At 54.8% G+C, this 15,052-nt stretch overlaps 4 protein-coding genes across 4 annotated transcripts; 1 reads left to right on the forward strand and 3 right to left on the reverse strand.

Moving 5' to 3' along the window:
• Nucleotides 1-1,081: 1,081 nt before the first annotated feature.
• C8A04DRAFT_14007 (uncharacterized protein) lies at nt 1,082-2,368 on the reverse strand (the record flags this gene model as incomplete). The annotated part of the gene is made up of 1 exon (XM_062777933.1): nt 1,082-2,368. The coding sequence occupies one exon, from the start codon at nt 2,366-2,368 to the stop codon at nt 1,082-1,084; it is 1,287 nt and encodes a 428-aa protein (XP_062634921.1).
• A 2,296-nt stretch (nt 2,369-4,664) lies between these two features.
• Nucleotides 4,665-5,687, forward strand: C8A04DRAFT_14036 (uncharacterized protein; the record flags this gene model as incomplete). Its single annotated transcript, XM_062777941.1, has 1 exon — nt 4,665-5,687. One exon carries the CDS (start codon nt 4,665-4,667, stop codon nt 5,685-5,687), a length of 1,023 nt encoding a protein of 340 aa, XP_062634922.1.
• Nucleotides 5,688-10,392: 4,705 nt separating this feature from the next.
• On the reverse strand, nt 10,393-12,200 carry C8A04DRAFT_30922 (uncharacterized protein; the record flags this gene model as incomplete). The annotated part of the gene is made up of 3 exons (XM_062781568.1): nt 10,393-10,977; nt 11,060-11,398; nt 11,601-12,200. 3 exons carry the CDS (start codon nt 12,198-12,200, stop codon nt 10,393-10,395), a joined length of 1,524 nt encoding a protein of 507 aa, XP_062634923.1.
• Nucleotides 12,201-13,502: 1,302 nt separating this feature from the next.
• C8A04DRAFT_39050 (uncharacterized protein) lies at nt 13,503-14,720 on the reverse strand (the record flags this gene model as incomplete). Its single annotated transcript, XM_062784440.1, has 2 exons — nt 13,503-14,071; nt 14,147-14,720. 2 exons carry the CDS (start codon nt 14,718-14,720, stop codon nt 13,503-13,505), a joined length of 1,143 nt encoding a protein of 380 aa, XP_062634924.1.
• Nucleotides 14,721-15,052: the final 332 nt, after the last annotated feature.

Genomic DNA, 15,052 nt, shown 5'->3' on the forward strand with positions numbered 1-15,052 from the left:
TTCCTCGGGGGGGATCTCCCCGTCTGCGAACTCACCTTCGGGTAGCTCGCCTTCGCCTTCGGGGAACTCTCCGTCAGCAAACTCCCCGTCGAGTCCGCGCTCCCCGTCCTCGAGGAGTTCGGCTTCGGGGTCGAATTCACCTTCGCCTTCCTCGGGGAACTCTCCTTCGGGAAGTTCTTCCTCGCCGGCTCCGTCCTCGAGGAGCATCTCCTCTTCGGGTTCCTCGCCTTCGGGGATTTCCTCGCCTTCGAGGTCGAGGTCGCGGTCACCTTCTTCTTGGTCTTCTTCGAGGAGTTCCTCTTCGGCTTCACCGTCGAGTTCTTCCTCAGGGGCCTCACCATCGAGGAGTTCGTCTTCAGGTATTTCTTCCCCGTCGACGTCCTCCAACTCCCGCTCTCCATCAGCGAGTTCCATTTCCTCCATCTCTTCCCCTTCAACAACCTCCCCATCTACCAACCCCCTCTCCCCCTCTCCAGCAAACTCCCCCTCTCCCACGCCCCTCTCACCATCCGCTACCTGCTGGTTGGAAAGATCCTCATCTTCCTCATCCCAATCCAAATCATGTCTCATCCCCGGCGGACCATGCGGGTGTGCCGCCTCGGTATCAAGGATAGCAAACATGTTGCGTGGCACAGCCGTGTGGCCATCTTCGACCCAGTTGAGTTCGGTGTCTTGGTAGGTCGAGAAGACGGAGCCTTCGTCGAGGTCTGATTCGTTGAGGTCGGCGTAGTTGGGGTGTGGGGAGTTGGGGTGGAGGTAGGGGGATTTGGGTGTTGCTGGGGGGTTTAATGAGGGGTCTGCTGGGGGGGAGGTGTTGAGGTAGTTGGAGGGGTCTTGGGGTTCTTCTGGGAGTTGGTCCTGCTCTAGGTCCACGTCCCGGGTGGATTCCTCTGGAAGGGCTTCGTCCAAGGCTGGTTGAAGCTCCTCATCGAAAGGAGCTTGGGGCTCGTCCTTTTCGAGCAGCGGTTCCTCAGCTGGTAAGCCAGGCTCATTGTTAAGCTCCAACTCCCGGCTGCCGTCTGCCGCTGCCAGAGGCTCTGGAACGTCTGGAACAGCCTCCGGCTCAACATATGCACCTATCTTATGTTAGTCCAGACCAAATACATTTTCCAGTCTGAGAAAGGGAAAAGAACATACCATCTTCAGAAGGCGGCACCGTCCCCGGCGCAAAATCCTGCCTCAGCGGCGCATAATAATTCCCTCCACCAGCCACCGCTACAGGGGCAGCAGGAGACCGCGGCCGACTCGGCACATCATAATACGACCCCAAGTCCGGCCCATCCGTCTCGTCGTCCCCAGGCACGGCCAAACCACGGTCCACAGGCAGCATCTCGTCGATATCTGAGCCAAACCCGGTGCCTTCGTAGTCGCCAATGGTGAACCCGCCTGTCCCGACGGTCTGGTTGTCTTGGTTGTCTGGTTGCAGAGCTGCCGCTGCGGAGGGTACCCCAGGCATGGTAACTCGGTCGTGATCGCCGAATCCGGGGTGATGGTCCTCGGGGAAAGGGGTCAAACCCGCTGAGGGCGGAGGGAGAGAGTGTCGGTCTGTGTCGACTACCATGATAGGCGGAATGGCCGGGGCTGATTTTTCTGTTGTTGTTGAATCAGCTGCCGATGCTGATGTTGACTCCGCCGCGGCCTTCTCGGCCTCAGCCGCTTCAACGGCAAAGTTCTTGTTAATACACGGATTCTCCCTCCTGCGTCTCCCATTCCTCCTCTCCGCATAACACTCCTCCCTACTATGCCCTTCCCCCGCACAATCGCGATGCCACACCATACTCCAATGCCACGGCCCACCCTCCGCCACGACCTTCCCATTCCACGCCCCCAAATACACCCAAAATGGATTCATCACCCAACTCTCCTCTGTAAAATGCCCCCCACACTTCCGGCACTGCATATCCTCCATATAATCCGCCACCATCGGCGCCAAAAACCCATTGATTGGCCCCGCCGCCTCGGCATCAAACGTGTTGATATGCTCACACGTCCCACATCTCCAGTGCTCGGGGGTTTGATCAAATTCCCCCACGGGACGCCGTTGGAGCGTGGCGATCTCCCTCGTCCCGGAGGAATCCACCACCACGCACGTCGGACATCCTGTGAACGGGTGTTCGCATTCTTCGCAGGCGGTGAGAGGCTTGAAGATGCTGCTGGTGGCCCAGCACCGACAGCATTTGCGGCGGCCGGGGATGCCGGTGCGTTCTTCTTCGGTTAGGTCCTCGGGTGGGCGAGCCGCGGGAAGAGAGAATTCCCCGCGGTCGACGAGGATGCTGGGGGAGGGGGCGGGTTGGACGGAGACATGGGCGTGGTGGTTGCAGGGCCAGATGTATTCGATTAGGTTGGGGGGGTAGGTGGTTGGTCCCATTGTTGTGCTGTTACTGTTGCTTCATCCGCGGGCTCGCGGGTCTCCCTGCTGTGAGGAGATCCGAGAGATGGCGGGTGATGGTTTGTTGTTGTGTTCGGTAGATGAAATTCCCAGCTGGTCGAGCAGAAATCCAGCATTACGGGATAGGGAGGAAAGGAAAGAGAGCGGAGGGGCGCGCTGGATACCCCCCAAAGGTATTAAGGGGGGCGCAGTTGGGGTCCGCAGTGAGCAGTCCGCCGATGCGAGGAAGTGAGTGAGTGTTTGCTCGGCAGCACCGTGATGACTCGGCGGCCGGGCGGGCCGGGCGGCAGCCATGGCCGAAACATTGTGGGCAAGCTGCTGTTAGTATTTGTTTCGAAACCTTAGGCGGTCGTTGTCCGTCTTGGGCGACCGCTTCAGAGAGGTTGTTGGCCCACGGCGCGGCCAGCGGCGCGGAACCCTAACCCTGGTTTCACTTAAGCTCACGCTGCCTTGACTAACTACTCGGAGAGAGACTGCATCAGTCAGCTCACCCCGTTTACACCGACCAAGTCCCGACCCAACGGTTCTGCGGCGCTGTTGAAACTTTCATCGTCACTGATTAAAACGCCCGGGGAAATCTCATATTTCACACACCCTGCATCCATTGACCTCGCATCGTCTGTCAACGCGCCTCACAAACTAAGCCCCACGCCCTGACATCGATGATCGGTCGGCCACACCCTCCCGCGCGACCCAGCGATCTGTCAATCACCCGCACCTAATCCCTCCGCGCAGACCCTTCTCGAAGCAAGCAAACGAGGCGGAGCACACTCCCGCGCCGTCGTTTCCACGGCCTCTTGCGATGGCGGCCGGGCTGCCGGGTCGCGACGTGTGGTGTGTGTTGGTTTGGCGTGGGAGAATTTGTGGTTCGCTGATTGGCTAGGCGGCAGGTTTCTCTGACAGAGTGGGTGCAAAGGCTCCATGAGGCACGTGATAGGTTCCCGGATGTGCTCCACCTGTGGACCCACTGAGTCGCTCCCGGCCAATCCTCGGCCGGGATGTTGGGCCAACTGCCGACGTCGACGTCAACTCAACACCAACTCGCCCCCAAGGTTCTTGTGTCGTGTCATGAGTGAGGCGCGATGGAATCGGAATCGCTCTTTTGTCACTGACGATGTGTGGTTCACACGTTCCACTGAACATTCCGTGCTAGACACGACGGACGACTGATGAATCGAAAAAACAATGGTTTCGCCCAAAACTTCCCTTTTCTCCTTGCAACTCATTAACATCGATCTGTGTCACGAGATCGATGTCTATCTGCTCCAGGCGTCAGATTCCTTTCCTTCTCAACTCCAACTAAGAAACTTCACAAAACCAGAGCTTCATATTGCACACTCCAAGTCTTGAGCCAAAAGAGTCCCCTCGTTTTGCCAAAGACGCCCGGGGTGGCCCCGACTCCCGCCGACTCCCACGGCCACCCGGCTATCGGCCGCCTCCCGGTGAGCATCCTCGCGTCCGTCGTTCCCTTTCATGTATCTGTTAATGTAGGCGACGCGTCTTAATGGCCAGGATCGCGATGGACTGCCTGTATCGCCGAGTGCTGCTAAACATTGTAACCGAATAACCGATGTTGTGTTCCCAGCTGCGCCGTGAGAATCCGTGACCGCGCCTTCATCACCGCCGATGGACCCGAGTAGATGGCCCGAGCGGCCAAGCCGGCAGATGGTTAGTTCGGGGCCCCGACGTTCCACTCGGGGGCTACCAGAGCCCGAGCCCGACGCCAGTCATGGTTGAGGAAATAGTCTTGCTCACTCGGCGAGGTTAATGTGTCCAGTACCTCCTGCAAGGGACATGTATAAGCGGCGAATATCTTCACTCCATGAGGATATCGCACTTGCCAAAATCTGACATAAGGATTGCCAAGGCCCTGCCGGAAGCCTGTTTGGTCGTTGGACCACGGCTCGTTCCACTCTGCCGAACCAGAATCATGCTATTCTGGTGGCAATACGCGGTACGCGCAGACGACTAGCGTAATTAAGCTCCCTAGCACGGAGCACGGCAGGCCCCGACACCGATCACACGTCGTATCTAATACCGGAATACTCGGTCTGCCCCTCGTTGCGGGGTGACAGAAAGATCAACGTCGGGCGGAGATCTCGGGGGTAACGGGCCAAACAACCATCGACGGATAACAGCGGAACCTTAACGTAGACAGTGGACACCTTATAAATGCCCCAACCGTCGCCACTCTTCACTCGAGTTTCTCGACCAACCATTCTTAACAACCCACCCTCATAACAACCTGTAACTCTGTAAACACACAACCACCACGATGACCGTCAACACCACCCCCCCACGCCGCTACTGGCTCCTCACCTCCCCGCGCACCGCCTCCAACATGCTCGTCAAAATCCTCAACCTCGAAGCCCAAGCCATCCGCCCTGTCTTCCAAGGCGGCTACTTCTTCCTGCAATCCACCGCCCTCCGTTTCCCCTTCCACACCAAGCCCATGCGCGACTGGACCCCGGATGAACGCGCCGCCGTCGACACCGCCCAACTCGAAGCCTTCACCAAATTCCAAGACCACATCGCCGCCTCGGAACACGACAACCAAACCATCTTCGTCAAAGAACACGCCGTCATGCTCTCCCACCCGCTTTTTGAGTCTCAACACGCTTTTGGCCCCGACGCCGGGCTTTCCTCGGACCAACCCACCCCTCTCCCAGCCCACGGCGTCGATTCCCCAACCCGCTCCCCACTCAACTTGACTTCCCTACCAGATGAATTCCTCAAAACCTGGTATCCCACCTTCCTGATCCGCCACCCCGCCCTCGTCATCCCCTCCCTCTACCGCAGCCGCGCCAACCAGGCCAGCGTCGACAGCGACCAGGTGCCGCAGTTGCCACTGCTGCCAGAAACAACCATGAAATGGACCCGTTCCCTCTACGAGTTCTACCGCGCCCACTTCGCCTCTTCCCCACCCCCGGAAGGCGAGGAAAACCGATGGCCCATAGTCCTCGACGCAGACGACATCATGACCTCCCCCGCCCTAGTCCAGAAATACGCGTCCCTAACAGGTCTCGACCCCGAGCGACTACGTTTCAACTGGCAGAAGGCGAGTGCGGAGGAGATGGAGAAACTGAATCCGATGCATCGGGCGATGGTGGGGTCGATTATGGGGAGTGAGAAGGTGGATTTGAGTAAGGTGGCCGGGGAGGAACTGGATATTGCGGCGGAGGCGGAGAAGTGGAGGGTGGAGTTTGGGGAGGAGGTGGGGAGACGGATGGAGGGGGAGGTTAGGGGGATGATGGGGGATTATGAGGTTTTGAGGGCAGCACGGTTGAGGGTTGATTAGGGGGTTATTGTGGATATGTGTGAGACAGGTAGTCATTGCAATATCTCTAGCAGAGAGTAAGCTCGGGACGACCAAGAAAGCCCTTGGTGTAAGAATAAAAACAGTATTTGTTGTATGATATTAAAATCAGGTCTAAAGCATCAGCACTGCCCATAATTATTGCAAAGAAATTCCATGAAAACTGCCATGTAACTCCCACAAATATTCATCCTACATAACTAGTTATCACAAGAACTAATAAAAATGTGTTCATTATAATATGTCAATTGCTTTTCCAACTTCGTTGCTATTAATCTGCTTGATCCTCTCAATAATTTTTGATTCGCTGTTAAAGATTCAAGGATGGACTGAATTAACATCCTAATTATCAGCAGATGGAGGTTGTCTGATACTAGAGGTAAACCTGTGGATCACCGAGCATATACTCGAAGATCGATCCTGTAATTTCATCAAAACACTAACAGCAACATATAGACAACACCCTTCAACATTGGGATTGTGAGAAGCCCCTAGGTGAAGCAAATCTCGCGCTGGCGGAAGAAAAACCGGGTTTCCATGCCCCCCGCATATTACTCAAAACATTAATATCCCTTGCTGTTAGCAAGTGAGAATCGTTGCATCCGGTGACACCTGTTTAAGCCCAAAAACAGCACCCAATCTCGTCATATCACATTTCCCTAAATCTTCAAGACCCGCCAATTAATAACATCCACCTTACCGCCCGGGCGGAGCAGCTGCGTAAGGTAGTTGAGGTTCCACAACACCGTGTGGGCAATGCCTTGGCAACGAGGGCAGTCGATCTTAGCACCGGTTGTGAGACTGGTGTGCTCTTGAGCGTCAGGGCAAAAGAATGGCTCCCCGCCCGCGTGGTAAGCGTCGAGCCTCTCCTAGCATATGCCAACAGAGGCGAAGCAATGGTCCATTCTGTTGCCCTTCTGGATCCCTATACCCGGCGGGCCGCGGAGGACTGTGACCCGTGCATTTGCCGTACGGAGATAGGTATGGTGCTGGCTAACTTGCATTAAAAGAGTGGACAAGACACCACAATACCAACACACGCGAGCGAGGACCCGCCGACGATAGGACTTGGACCAGAATCTGCGCTTTGGTGCACAGGATGGGAAGTAGAACGCGGCAGTCCTGTGGCTGAATGTGAGGAGGAACAGCCTTGTCAACACACACTCGCAACCGTCTCGGGTACAATCGCCTGCCTCTATGTCCGTCTGGGCGGCCGTCGCTGGGGTGTAATATCGTCTCTGGGGTCACAGCCGCATGTGCATCATGCCACTACAACTCCGGGCTGCTCGCTACTAACGCGCCGCGTTACTAGAATGGAGAAGCTAGAGAGTCATATTCAGGCGAAAGCAGCACCGTGGCTGGATTCGCCATATATTGGCCGGAATCCTTGGCGGTAACCGCGGTCAGCCGTTGTCAGGGAAGGGGCAGAGAGTTGTGTAGGAGAGGCAGTTGATTGGAGGGTCAATGTAGACTGCCCGTGGATGACCGGCGGTTCATTATAGGTGATTGATGGTTGAGTGATGATTGATCAATGGTTGATCAACTGGGCTTTTACCGGAAGGCTGGAAGAGGAATTGACGTTTCAAGACCAGCTTACCAATTTACTATGAATCTGACCTTACCATATAACAGTATCCCTAACATCCTAGGGCTAGGCCAGGCTTGCTATGGCCCAAAAAAGCGGAACACTTAAATAGATAGCTTAAATCTAAACTATTAACATTTGATCAACACTTTTTTGGGTCTATTCTTTTTGGTCTTTTTTCACTTTTGTAGCAAAGTAAGTTATCCAGGTACTTGGTCTGCCGCTTTTTTTGGCTACAGCGAGCCAGGCCAAGGGAGCAGGCCAAGCGAGTGGGCTGGGTTTCTGCCGGTAACGGACCCGGCCGACTTACAAGGCTCCCGACGCTACCGGCTGGCAAACGCTTTCGGGCGGCATATCGTAAGATCAAAGAAGAGTCTCCGAATAAAATATTTGATCACGGCATTCTTCCAGGACCACTTCCTGCACTGTCTTGAAGCGTCGAGTCTCCTTGGCGTTATCTCAAATGCAGTCTTCTCTCTTGACCGCGTATGGAGCGCTGAGTAGCACGATCCCTCCATTTGCAATTCCTACAAGTCAGGATTCTGGTGGACGAAGCACAGGACGCTGGTCCACAGCCTCCATCCCACTGCTGCTAGCGGCTCTCAGTCAGATCTGCACGAGCCCCGTGAGTTCCTCTTTGAACTGGTGGCCCTGGTACACGCTTCTACCTTTCACCGTTTTCGGTACGGTATCACGGTACTTTTGCTGGTTTGCCGTTGAGCAATCGGCCGAACTTCGAAGGTCACCTTTGAGGTGGTGGATTTCCTGACCCCAACGCAATTCACCGCCTCTGTCAATGACATGTTCATGCGGACTAAAGCCGCCCTCAACGACGTGCTGCAGTAACGTCGTGCCGTGTGGGCGGCGTCCCCTGCCTATCCTCACGCAGCTGGTACAGCAGATGGGATCTGGCACCCCCCGTTGTGGTCAAGATCTTTCATTTGCTCGGGTTGTGCACGACCTTCCCGACTCTGGCCCACCTAACGGTTCAGCAACCTTACCACAACTGACCCTTCACCGATAAGGGTCTCCAAGGCATCTTCGGAAGGGGTGTTATCAGGTAGGCCCCCGGTAAACAAGCGTCGAATGAAGTTCCTAAGAAGTATCAAAATCTCATTTTCACCCTAGGTTAGTCCTAAATCCAATCACTTCAGAAGGCTATCAATTCCATCAAGATGTCACCGGTAAAGTCCAGGCAAACAAAGCAGACCTAAGCCATGAAACCTTCCAATTACCCCAGAAAAAGTGTCGTCAATAACATCAGCTCAATACGTCCTAACACGAGAAGGTTCAGACGCCATAAGACAGCACCACCTCACCTTTACCCTTCCTCCAGTATATATACATCAACCCCCCCCCCCCCGCAATACGCAATCCTCCAACCATCCCACCAACCCACCGAGCCAAGTCTCTGCCCTACGAGCCGCGGTACGCCTCACGCTCGATAGCGTCGATAGCGTATGGGCGAGTGCCTACCAGACCATGGTCGCGTGATGACTGTTTTTCCCAACCCGGTATCGAGGGCTATGATCCCGCGGCCCAGCCGCTCGCTGAAGGTTTGTACCCTGAAGCTGGGCGCCCTCGTCGTGGGCTGTATATGCGATGTCGTGGCAGACGATGTTGTGGCAGAAGAGCTGGCACGTAGCCGCCCAGCGCTCTGCGTGGTCCGCGGTGTATAGGGACGCCACGCTGCAAGGGCGTCAAGGACGCTGCTCTCCCCCGCTGGCCACGTCGTCTAGGCCGCCGTCTAGGGCGGTATCGGTGGCCTTGAGAGGGGGCGGACTACGAGACGGCGAGCTACGCAACGATAGCGGGTCGATGAACTGGGAAATACAGTCGTGGGATGTGTTCCCATGCGGGCGAAAGTGCCGCTCCCCTGATCCTTTGCCTGGAAGCAGCACAGTGCATCCAGGGCGAGTTCATCAACGCCAACGCACCCCACAGGGTAATACCAACCCAGAAGGGCAAGCAGGCAGGTGTCTCCGAAACAAGGCGGCGGGACACCTAGGTTCAGACCCTCGCCTAGTTCTCCGGGCATCATATTACCTCGTGGCTGGAGCGGATCCCGCCCGATCCTCCTGCCGTCTCTTAGTCTTCGAAAGGCCAGCTTTATTGTCCCGTATCAGGCGTTGGATCCAATTGCTTCCTCCTCCCGCTTCCCCGGCTTCCGTCAACGACCTGTAGTCTGGCTCGTCCTGGTACTCTCGCCCTATCCACCCGGCTCCGTCCGCCTCACCTGCTGCACAGCGCCCGCTAGGCAGAAGATCAAGTGTGATGCACGTCGTATGTTAGTCGCCGCTTGATTAACCCGGATGATAACCGCGACGGGTCAATGGAGGCACCCGCGGCGGGGATTTGAGGGTGGGTGTCGATGGATGACCACCATAACGACACAAACTGACAAATCGATTGCAAGAGTGACGATCCTGGGACTGCTCGTGCGTCGGGGGATGTTTGTGCGTATGACGCGACTGACCGAATATTTTTTGGTATTATTGTGTAGACTTTACAGTTCCATAAGACAAATGATCAATCCTTATTACGAAAAGCAGTGAACAAGGCCCAAATCACGCTTATAAGAGTGGATGAATCCTCGAATTACACTGCGGGATTAGCATACTTCGCCGCCCGGGATATGATACTGAAGGACTGCCGCTCGAAATGTTTTTTTTTCTCTAGTCTGGATTTGGCCTTGCGAATCTTGGTGGCGCCTTTTTCGCCCTTGGTCAGCTTCGCGTCTTGGATGATTGTTCCCTTGACCTTGGACTCGAACAGCCGAGTTGCCGAGTGTTGGAAGCGGGCGGATAGGCGAAGGAGATGGAACGAAGAACAAAAAGGGATCAAATGGTCGGATTTAAGGCGGGAAAATGTCGACTTGTTTGGTAGTCTGGTCGCGTTTGATGGGAAAGGTGGAAGAGATGTCGCCTTGGCCGGCGGGTAAGTGTGCCTTTTATAATTACTGTCGGGCTTTTGGTAGTACTTTCCATTCAGTGCTGCTCAACACGCATCTCTGGAGAAGGAGCAATCACACCCCAACACATATATTTCCAGAAAGAGCCATCACCACCCTCGTTCCTCCTGTCTCTCCCCAATCACCCCCCCCTAAGCCAACTCCCCGACAGTCCACAACTGTTGTCCATCCGCCTCCTTCACAACCACCCACGGCTCCTCCCCCAAAAACACCACCTCCTTCCCCTTCGTCCCCGACCCCCACACCGTCTTCCCCGTCCCATCCGTCAACTTCAACTCCCCCGCCTCATCAAACGCCAAGACACACCCACTCCCATCCGTCCCACACCCATCCGAGTACCTCCCACTCGCCCATTTCACCTCCGACCCCCCCTGATTAGTACCAGTCGTATCCAACCCGACCAAATTCCCATCTCCCTGTAACTGAACATGCAAACCCTTCAGATCAACCACCGTCGATGTCGCGGCAGAGACAGACAAAGAACCTGCGGTAAAAGATTGGGAGGTGGGTAAAGGGTGGGTGAGACAGAGGAAGTTGGAGGCGTTGGCGGAGAGGGTGGTGAATTCTGGTTGGATGGTGAGGGGTGAACCGGCGCCGGGGGGGTAGATTAGTAGAGGGTGGGAGGCGAGGAAGGCGGATTTTTGGATGCTGCCGCAGGTTGAGGGGTCGGCGAAGTCCGACGGGGGGGAAACGGCGGAGATGTCGTTGTTTTGGACCTGGTGTTTTGTTAGTTTTGGTGAATAATTAATTAATTAACTGTGGGTTTTGGAGTGAAAAAGATAGGAATGGAAAACGTACGGTCAAACCCCCCTCCCAGCCGTTAATCACAATGGAGAAGCCGATATTCCCCTTGAACACGTTGTTCGAGACAGTGGTCGGACCAAAGTTGTTTAAGGGGTGTGGGTTGGACCACACCTGGCTGCCCATGGCGATGCCGAGCTCGATGAAGCCAGAGTCGACGCCGATGATGGTGTTGTCGGAGACGACCACGCCGGAGTAGTTGCCGTTGTAGTTGGGGTCGACCATGTTGATGCCGCCAAAGCCGCGTTGGGTGGAGGAGGAGGTGATGGTGTTGCGTAGGAAGGAGGAGCCGGGGGAACCGAAGATGACGATGCCGCCGTCGGTTGCGCCGGTGATCTATGAGTTCGTTAGCTGTGTCCGACTTTCCTCTTCTTTCTAAACAAGGAGACAAATGAAACAGAAGAAAAAAGAAACAAGAAAAACAAACAAGAGAAGAAAGAAGACAAGAGAAGAAAGAAGACAGGAGAAGAAAGAAGACAAAAAAAAACAAAAAGAAAATCAAGACAAAAAAAAGAGAAACAAAAAAAAAAAAACCCACCTCATTATCAACAACCACACTCTCCGTACACTCAACACTCAACCCATCCGCCCACAACCCCCCCTCAACCCCAACCCCTTCCTCCCCACACGGCCCCACCGTATTCCCCTTCACCGTCGCATTCCGACACAAATTCCCCTCCTGCCCCGAAGCAATCAAATGAAAACAACTCCAACTCCTCGTATCCCTAATCACATTCCCCTCCACCCACTGCCCCGTCGTCCCGCCTCCCATTTCCAACAACGCATCCCCCCCCAACGCACCCGCCTTCGGCCGGTTCCCGTCGATCTGCAGGTTACGCACGCGCACGTAGTCTTGCCAGTTACCCCGGATCGCGGAGGTCGTGTCGGTGCCGGGTTGGATGAGGAGGGTCGCGCGGGTCGAATCGGTTGGGTAGCCGGCGGTGGAGATTTCTTGGCCGGGCGCGGTGAAGATGATGGGGGAGGTTAGCGGGACGATGGTGTCCGGGCAGAGGGAGATCAGGGTGTTGGGACCGCCGGTGGTGAGGAGGGTGTTGATGGTGGTGGAGGTGGCGGAGGAGAGGCAGGCTGCGGTGGTGCGTTGCGCTGTGAGCGCGAGGAGGAGGGGGATGGGCTTCATTGTGATGGTTGAGAGGTTGGTGGTGACGGAGAAAGGTGAAGCGTGAGGTGTTGCGAGGGTGTTAGCAGGGGTGTACTCTTTTTTAAAGGTTTACATTTTGTAGTATCAAGCTGCCCCTGAGCAGAGTAATCATAGGGGTATGCGCTGACGTTGCATCGGGGGTTGATGAGTAACACCCGCGAGGGTCAGATCGCTGCGCATCCAACAAAGAGCAATGATCGTTGGTCAGCTTGTCAGATTGAAGGGCAAATTGGATTTATTCGATATACGGCAATATTACAGTCAGCGTACGCGGTTGAGGGGGTCTTGATCACAAATCAGGACGGCGGCGCCAACAGCGCTCACAAACTATGGGTCTCGTGCAAAAACGCAGCGTTTGATTGTGGTTGAGTATCCCCAGCAAGATGTGATTCTGCCAGGGATTCCAGAATTGTCGTTGCCTAATGAACCGATGTAACAGATTCGGCACTACTGTTGGAACTTTGCGGTCGGCCCGATCCACCCCTGAATCTAGCCGTAAAGGGGGGGAGGGACTTATACGTCAAGAACAATGCAGCAGTGTGTTACCTACCAAGGGTTACCTTCCCGGGGTTGCAGTGTCTCGATGGGACTAAAAACGGCGGCACCCGTAACAGATAACTCGGTGCAATGGCTCTACATCACTATCAGATCAAATATTGCTGGATTGTAACATTTTAACTGGAATCCCTAGGTAGAAGTCTAATATACATATCATTTTAGTATTGTTGTTTGGGGTTTTATTTTAAACTATCGATGGCTTCACTCTTTTTCGTCTTCTTGATGTCAACCGGGTGAATCCTCAACGAGTGAACGAAAAACAGGGCTCCCCTGGATAATGAGCAACGTGCAGCGTCGACCTCGATTCAATGTTCTTTATTTTGGGGGCGGCTCGCTCGGCAATTAATGCTCGAGTATTCTCAATCATTTATTTCTTTAAGTGATCAAAATCTGAATGAATGTGAGATACTCGCAGCTAAAACCCTTGCCTTGTAAAATGGTGCTACGGGATGGATGTGTTTTCTCTGAGTGCATTTACTTGCACTTTCTTGGTTCGGTGATCACGTCTATTGTCAAACAAATTCGGCATTGCGAGGACAGGCGCATGGCGAAGAGATTCCAATTTACGTTAATTAATACACCAAAGCCTGCTCTGCGACATCCTCAGTATTATTACACCCGACTCGCGACCACGCGTGATTCATCCTCAAACGTCCCCGCTTCGATAGCTCTGTGACGATGATTCCGGGCCGGTGATTCACTAACGCGTTTGAAGGTCCGACATTACATCTTGTCTGCCGGCTTTCGTCCTAGCCGCTCCAGCATCGCTTGCACCTTCGGTTTTCTCTCCCTGTGGCCGGAATGGTTGAGGAAATCGTCGGACAAAGGTCTGTACTTTTTGGACAAAGTGTTTTCCCACGTCTCCAATAACCATTCCGCAGCAAGGTCAGCATCTTGAAGCCATTGTTCGGGAATCCAATCCGCCAAAGCGTTGTCGTGTTCCCAAGAGTCCGTCAGAAATCTTCCCACAGGCGCTACCGGCCAGTTCCACTCGATGGGCGAAAGAGGGAGTGCGGGCTCATTCTCCCAATATTTTGGGTGTTGCAAGTACTTCATATCTTCAGGGCTGTTCAGCTCGTTGTCGTAAAACTTGTAGAGCACTGCCTGGTTAAAATCCACAATCACAGCACTGCCATCTGCTTTCACGATGACATTTCGTGGTTCCAAATCTTCATGCTTAACCTCGGCGTCCCACCAGATGGAAATCTGCGCCTCGAACAGATTCTTGAGCACGCGAAGCCGAAAGTCTTCCGGGGGCAGCAGCGAATAGTCAAGGGTATGGCCATCGCGCGCTCGACGCATGATAGCCAACATGGTCTCGCCCTCCACGAAATCAAGCAAAATCATGCGCACCCATCGTTATGGACGGTTTTCATCACCGGTGTCGAGCGGGAACGTCCATCCACCGCAGTACTCGGGCACGAGCTTCTTCCCAACGCCTTCCACAGCTTGCATCGTCCCGTACGCAGCCGCCTCAAGCGCGTAGTCGTAGTCGGCGTCCAACATGCAGTCCCCGCCTTCATAACCTAACTCCCACGGGTAATCCACGCCGTCATAGATTTTGGCCACGTACAACGTCTCCTTTTTGTCCTCGGCGTATCCGGTAACCACGTGAGGGCCGCCGCGATTGTCGCTGCTGAGGTGCCGCAGCGTCTTTACGCCGGTGATGGTGAACGGGTACTCGTCGTCGAGAAGCTCACATGATTCCACCGGAGGGTTGTCGAGCGCAAAAGCAACGCGGTCGGGGACGACACCGTCCTCCGGCTTGTTGATCGCCCTGCCACGTGGATTGTAGCCGTAAGGACCGTTAAACGGTGCCGGTGGGATATGACGCCGGATGCGGAGCACGACACCTTCGGTGTATGGGGTACCGTTGACGGCAGAGCTGCCGCTGTCGCTTTCGTTGTATCGTCCACCGTCAATTTCTTCCGTGTCCTCCATGGCACATGGGTTGGAAGAGGGAAATTCTGACGCAAAATACAAATGTCAATTGCTGCAGCAATGGAGGACCATTTTATATTGTGCCAAACTTTGCAGCGAACAAACCCCGTCACCACAGGGGAACCTGTTCCTGATGGTTCGCGCGTGACAAGCAAGACAAGTGCATGGCCAGCAGCAACGATGCCTGAAAGAGATCGCCATTCACGCTTGTTGCCTGAGACACAAGACCGTGGCTTTCGCACCCAACAACTCTCCCCAACGGTGAAGCAACACAAAAAAGAAATATGTTAAGCCTGATCCAAGCTAAGGGCAGGCAGATGCCCGGCTGCCTA

The sequence above is a fragment of the Dichotomopilus funicola genome, assembly GCF_033296635.1.
Source record: "Dichotomopilus funicola strain CBS 141.50 unplaced genomic scaffold C8A04scaffold_57, whole genome shotgun sequence".
In the NCBI taxonomy this organism is placed as follows: Eukaryota; Fungi; Ascomycota; class Sordariomycetes; order Sordariales; family Chaetomiaceae; genus Dichotomopilus; species Dichotomopilus funicola.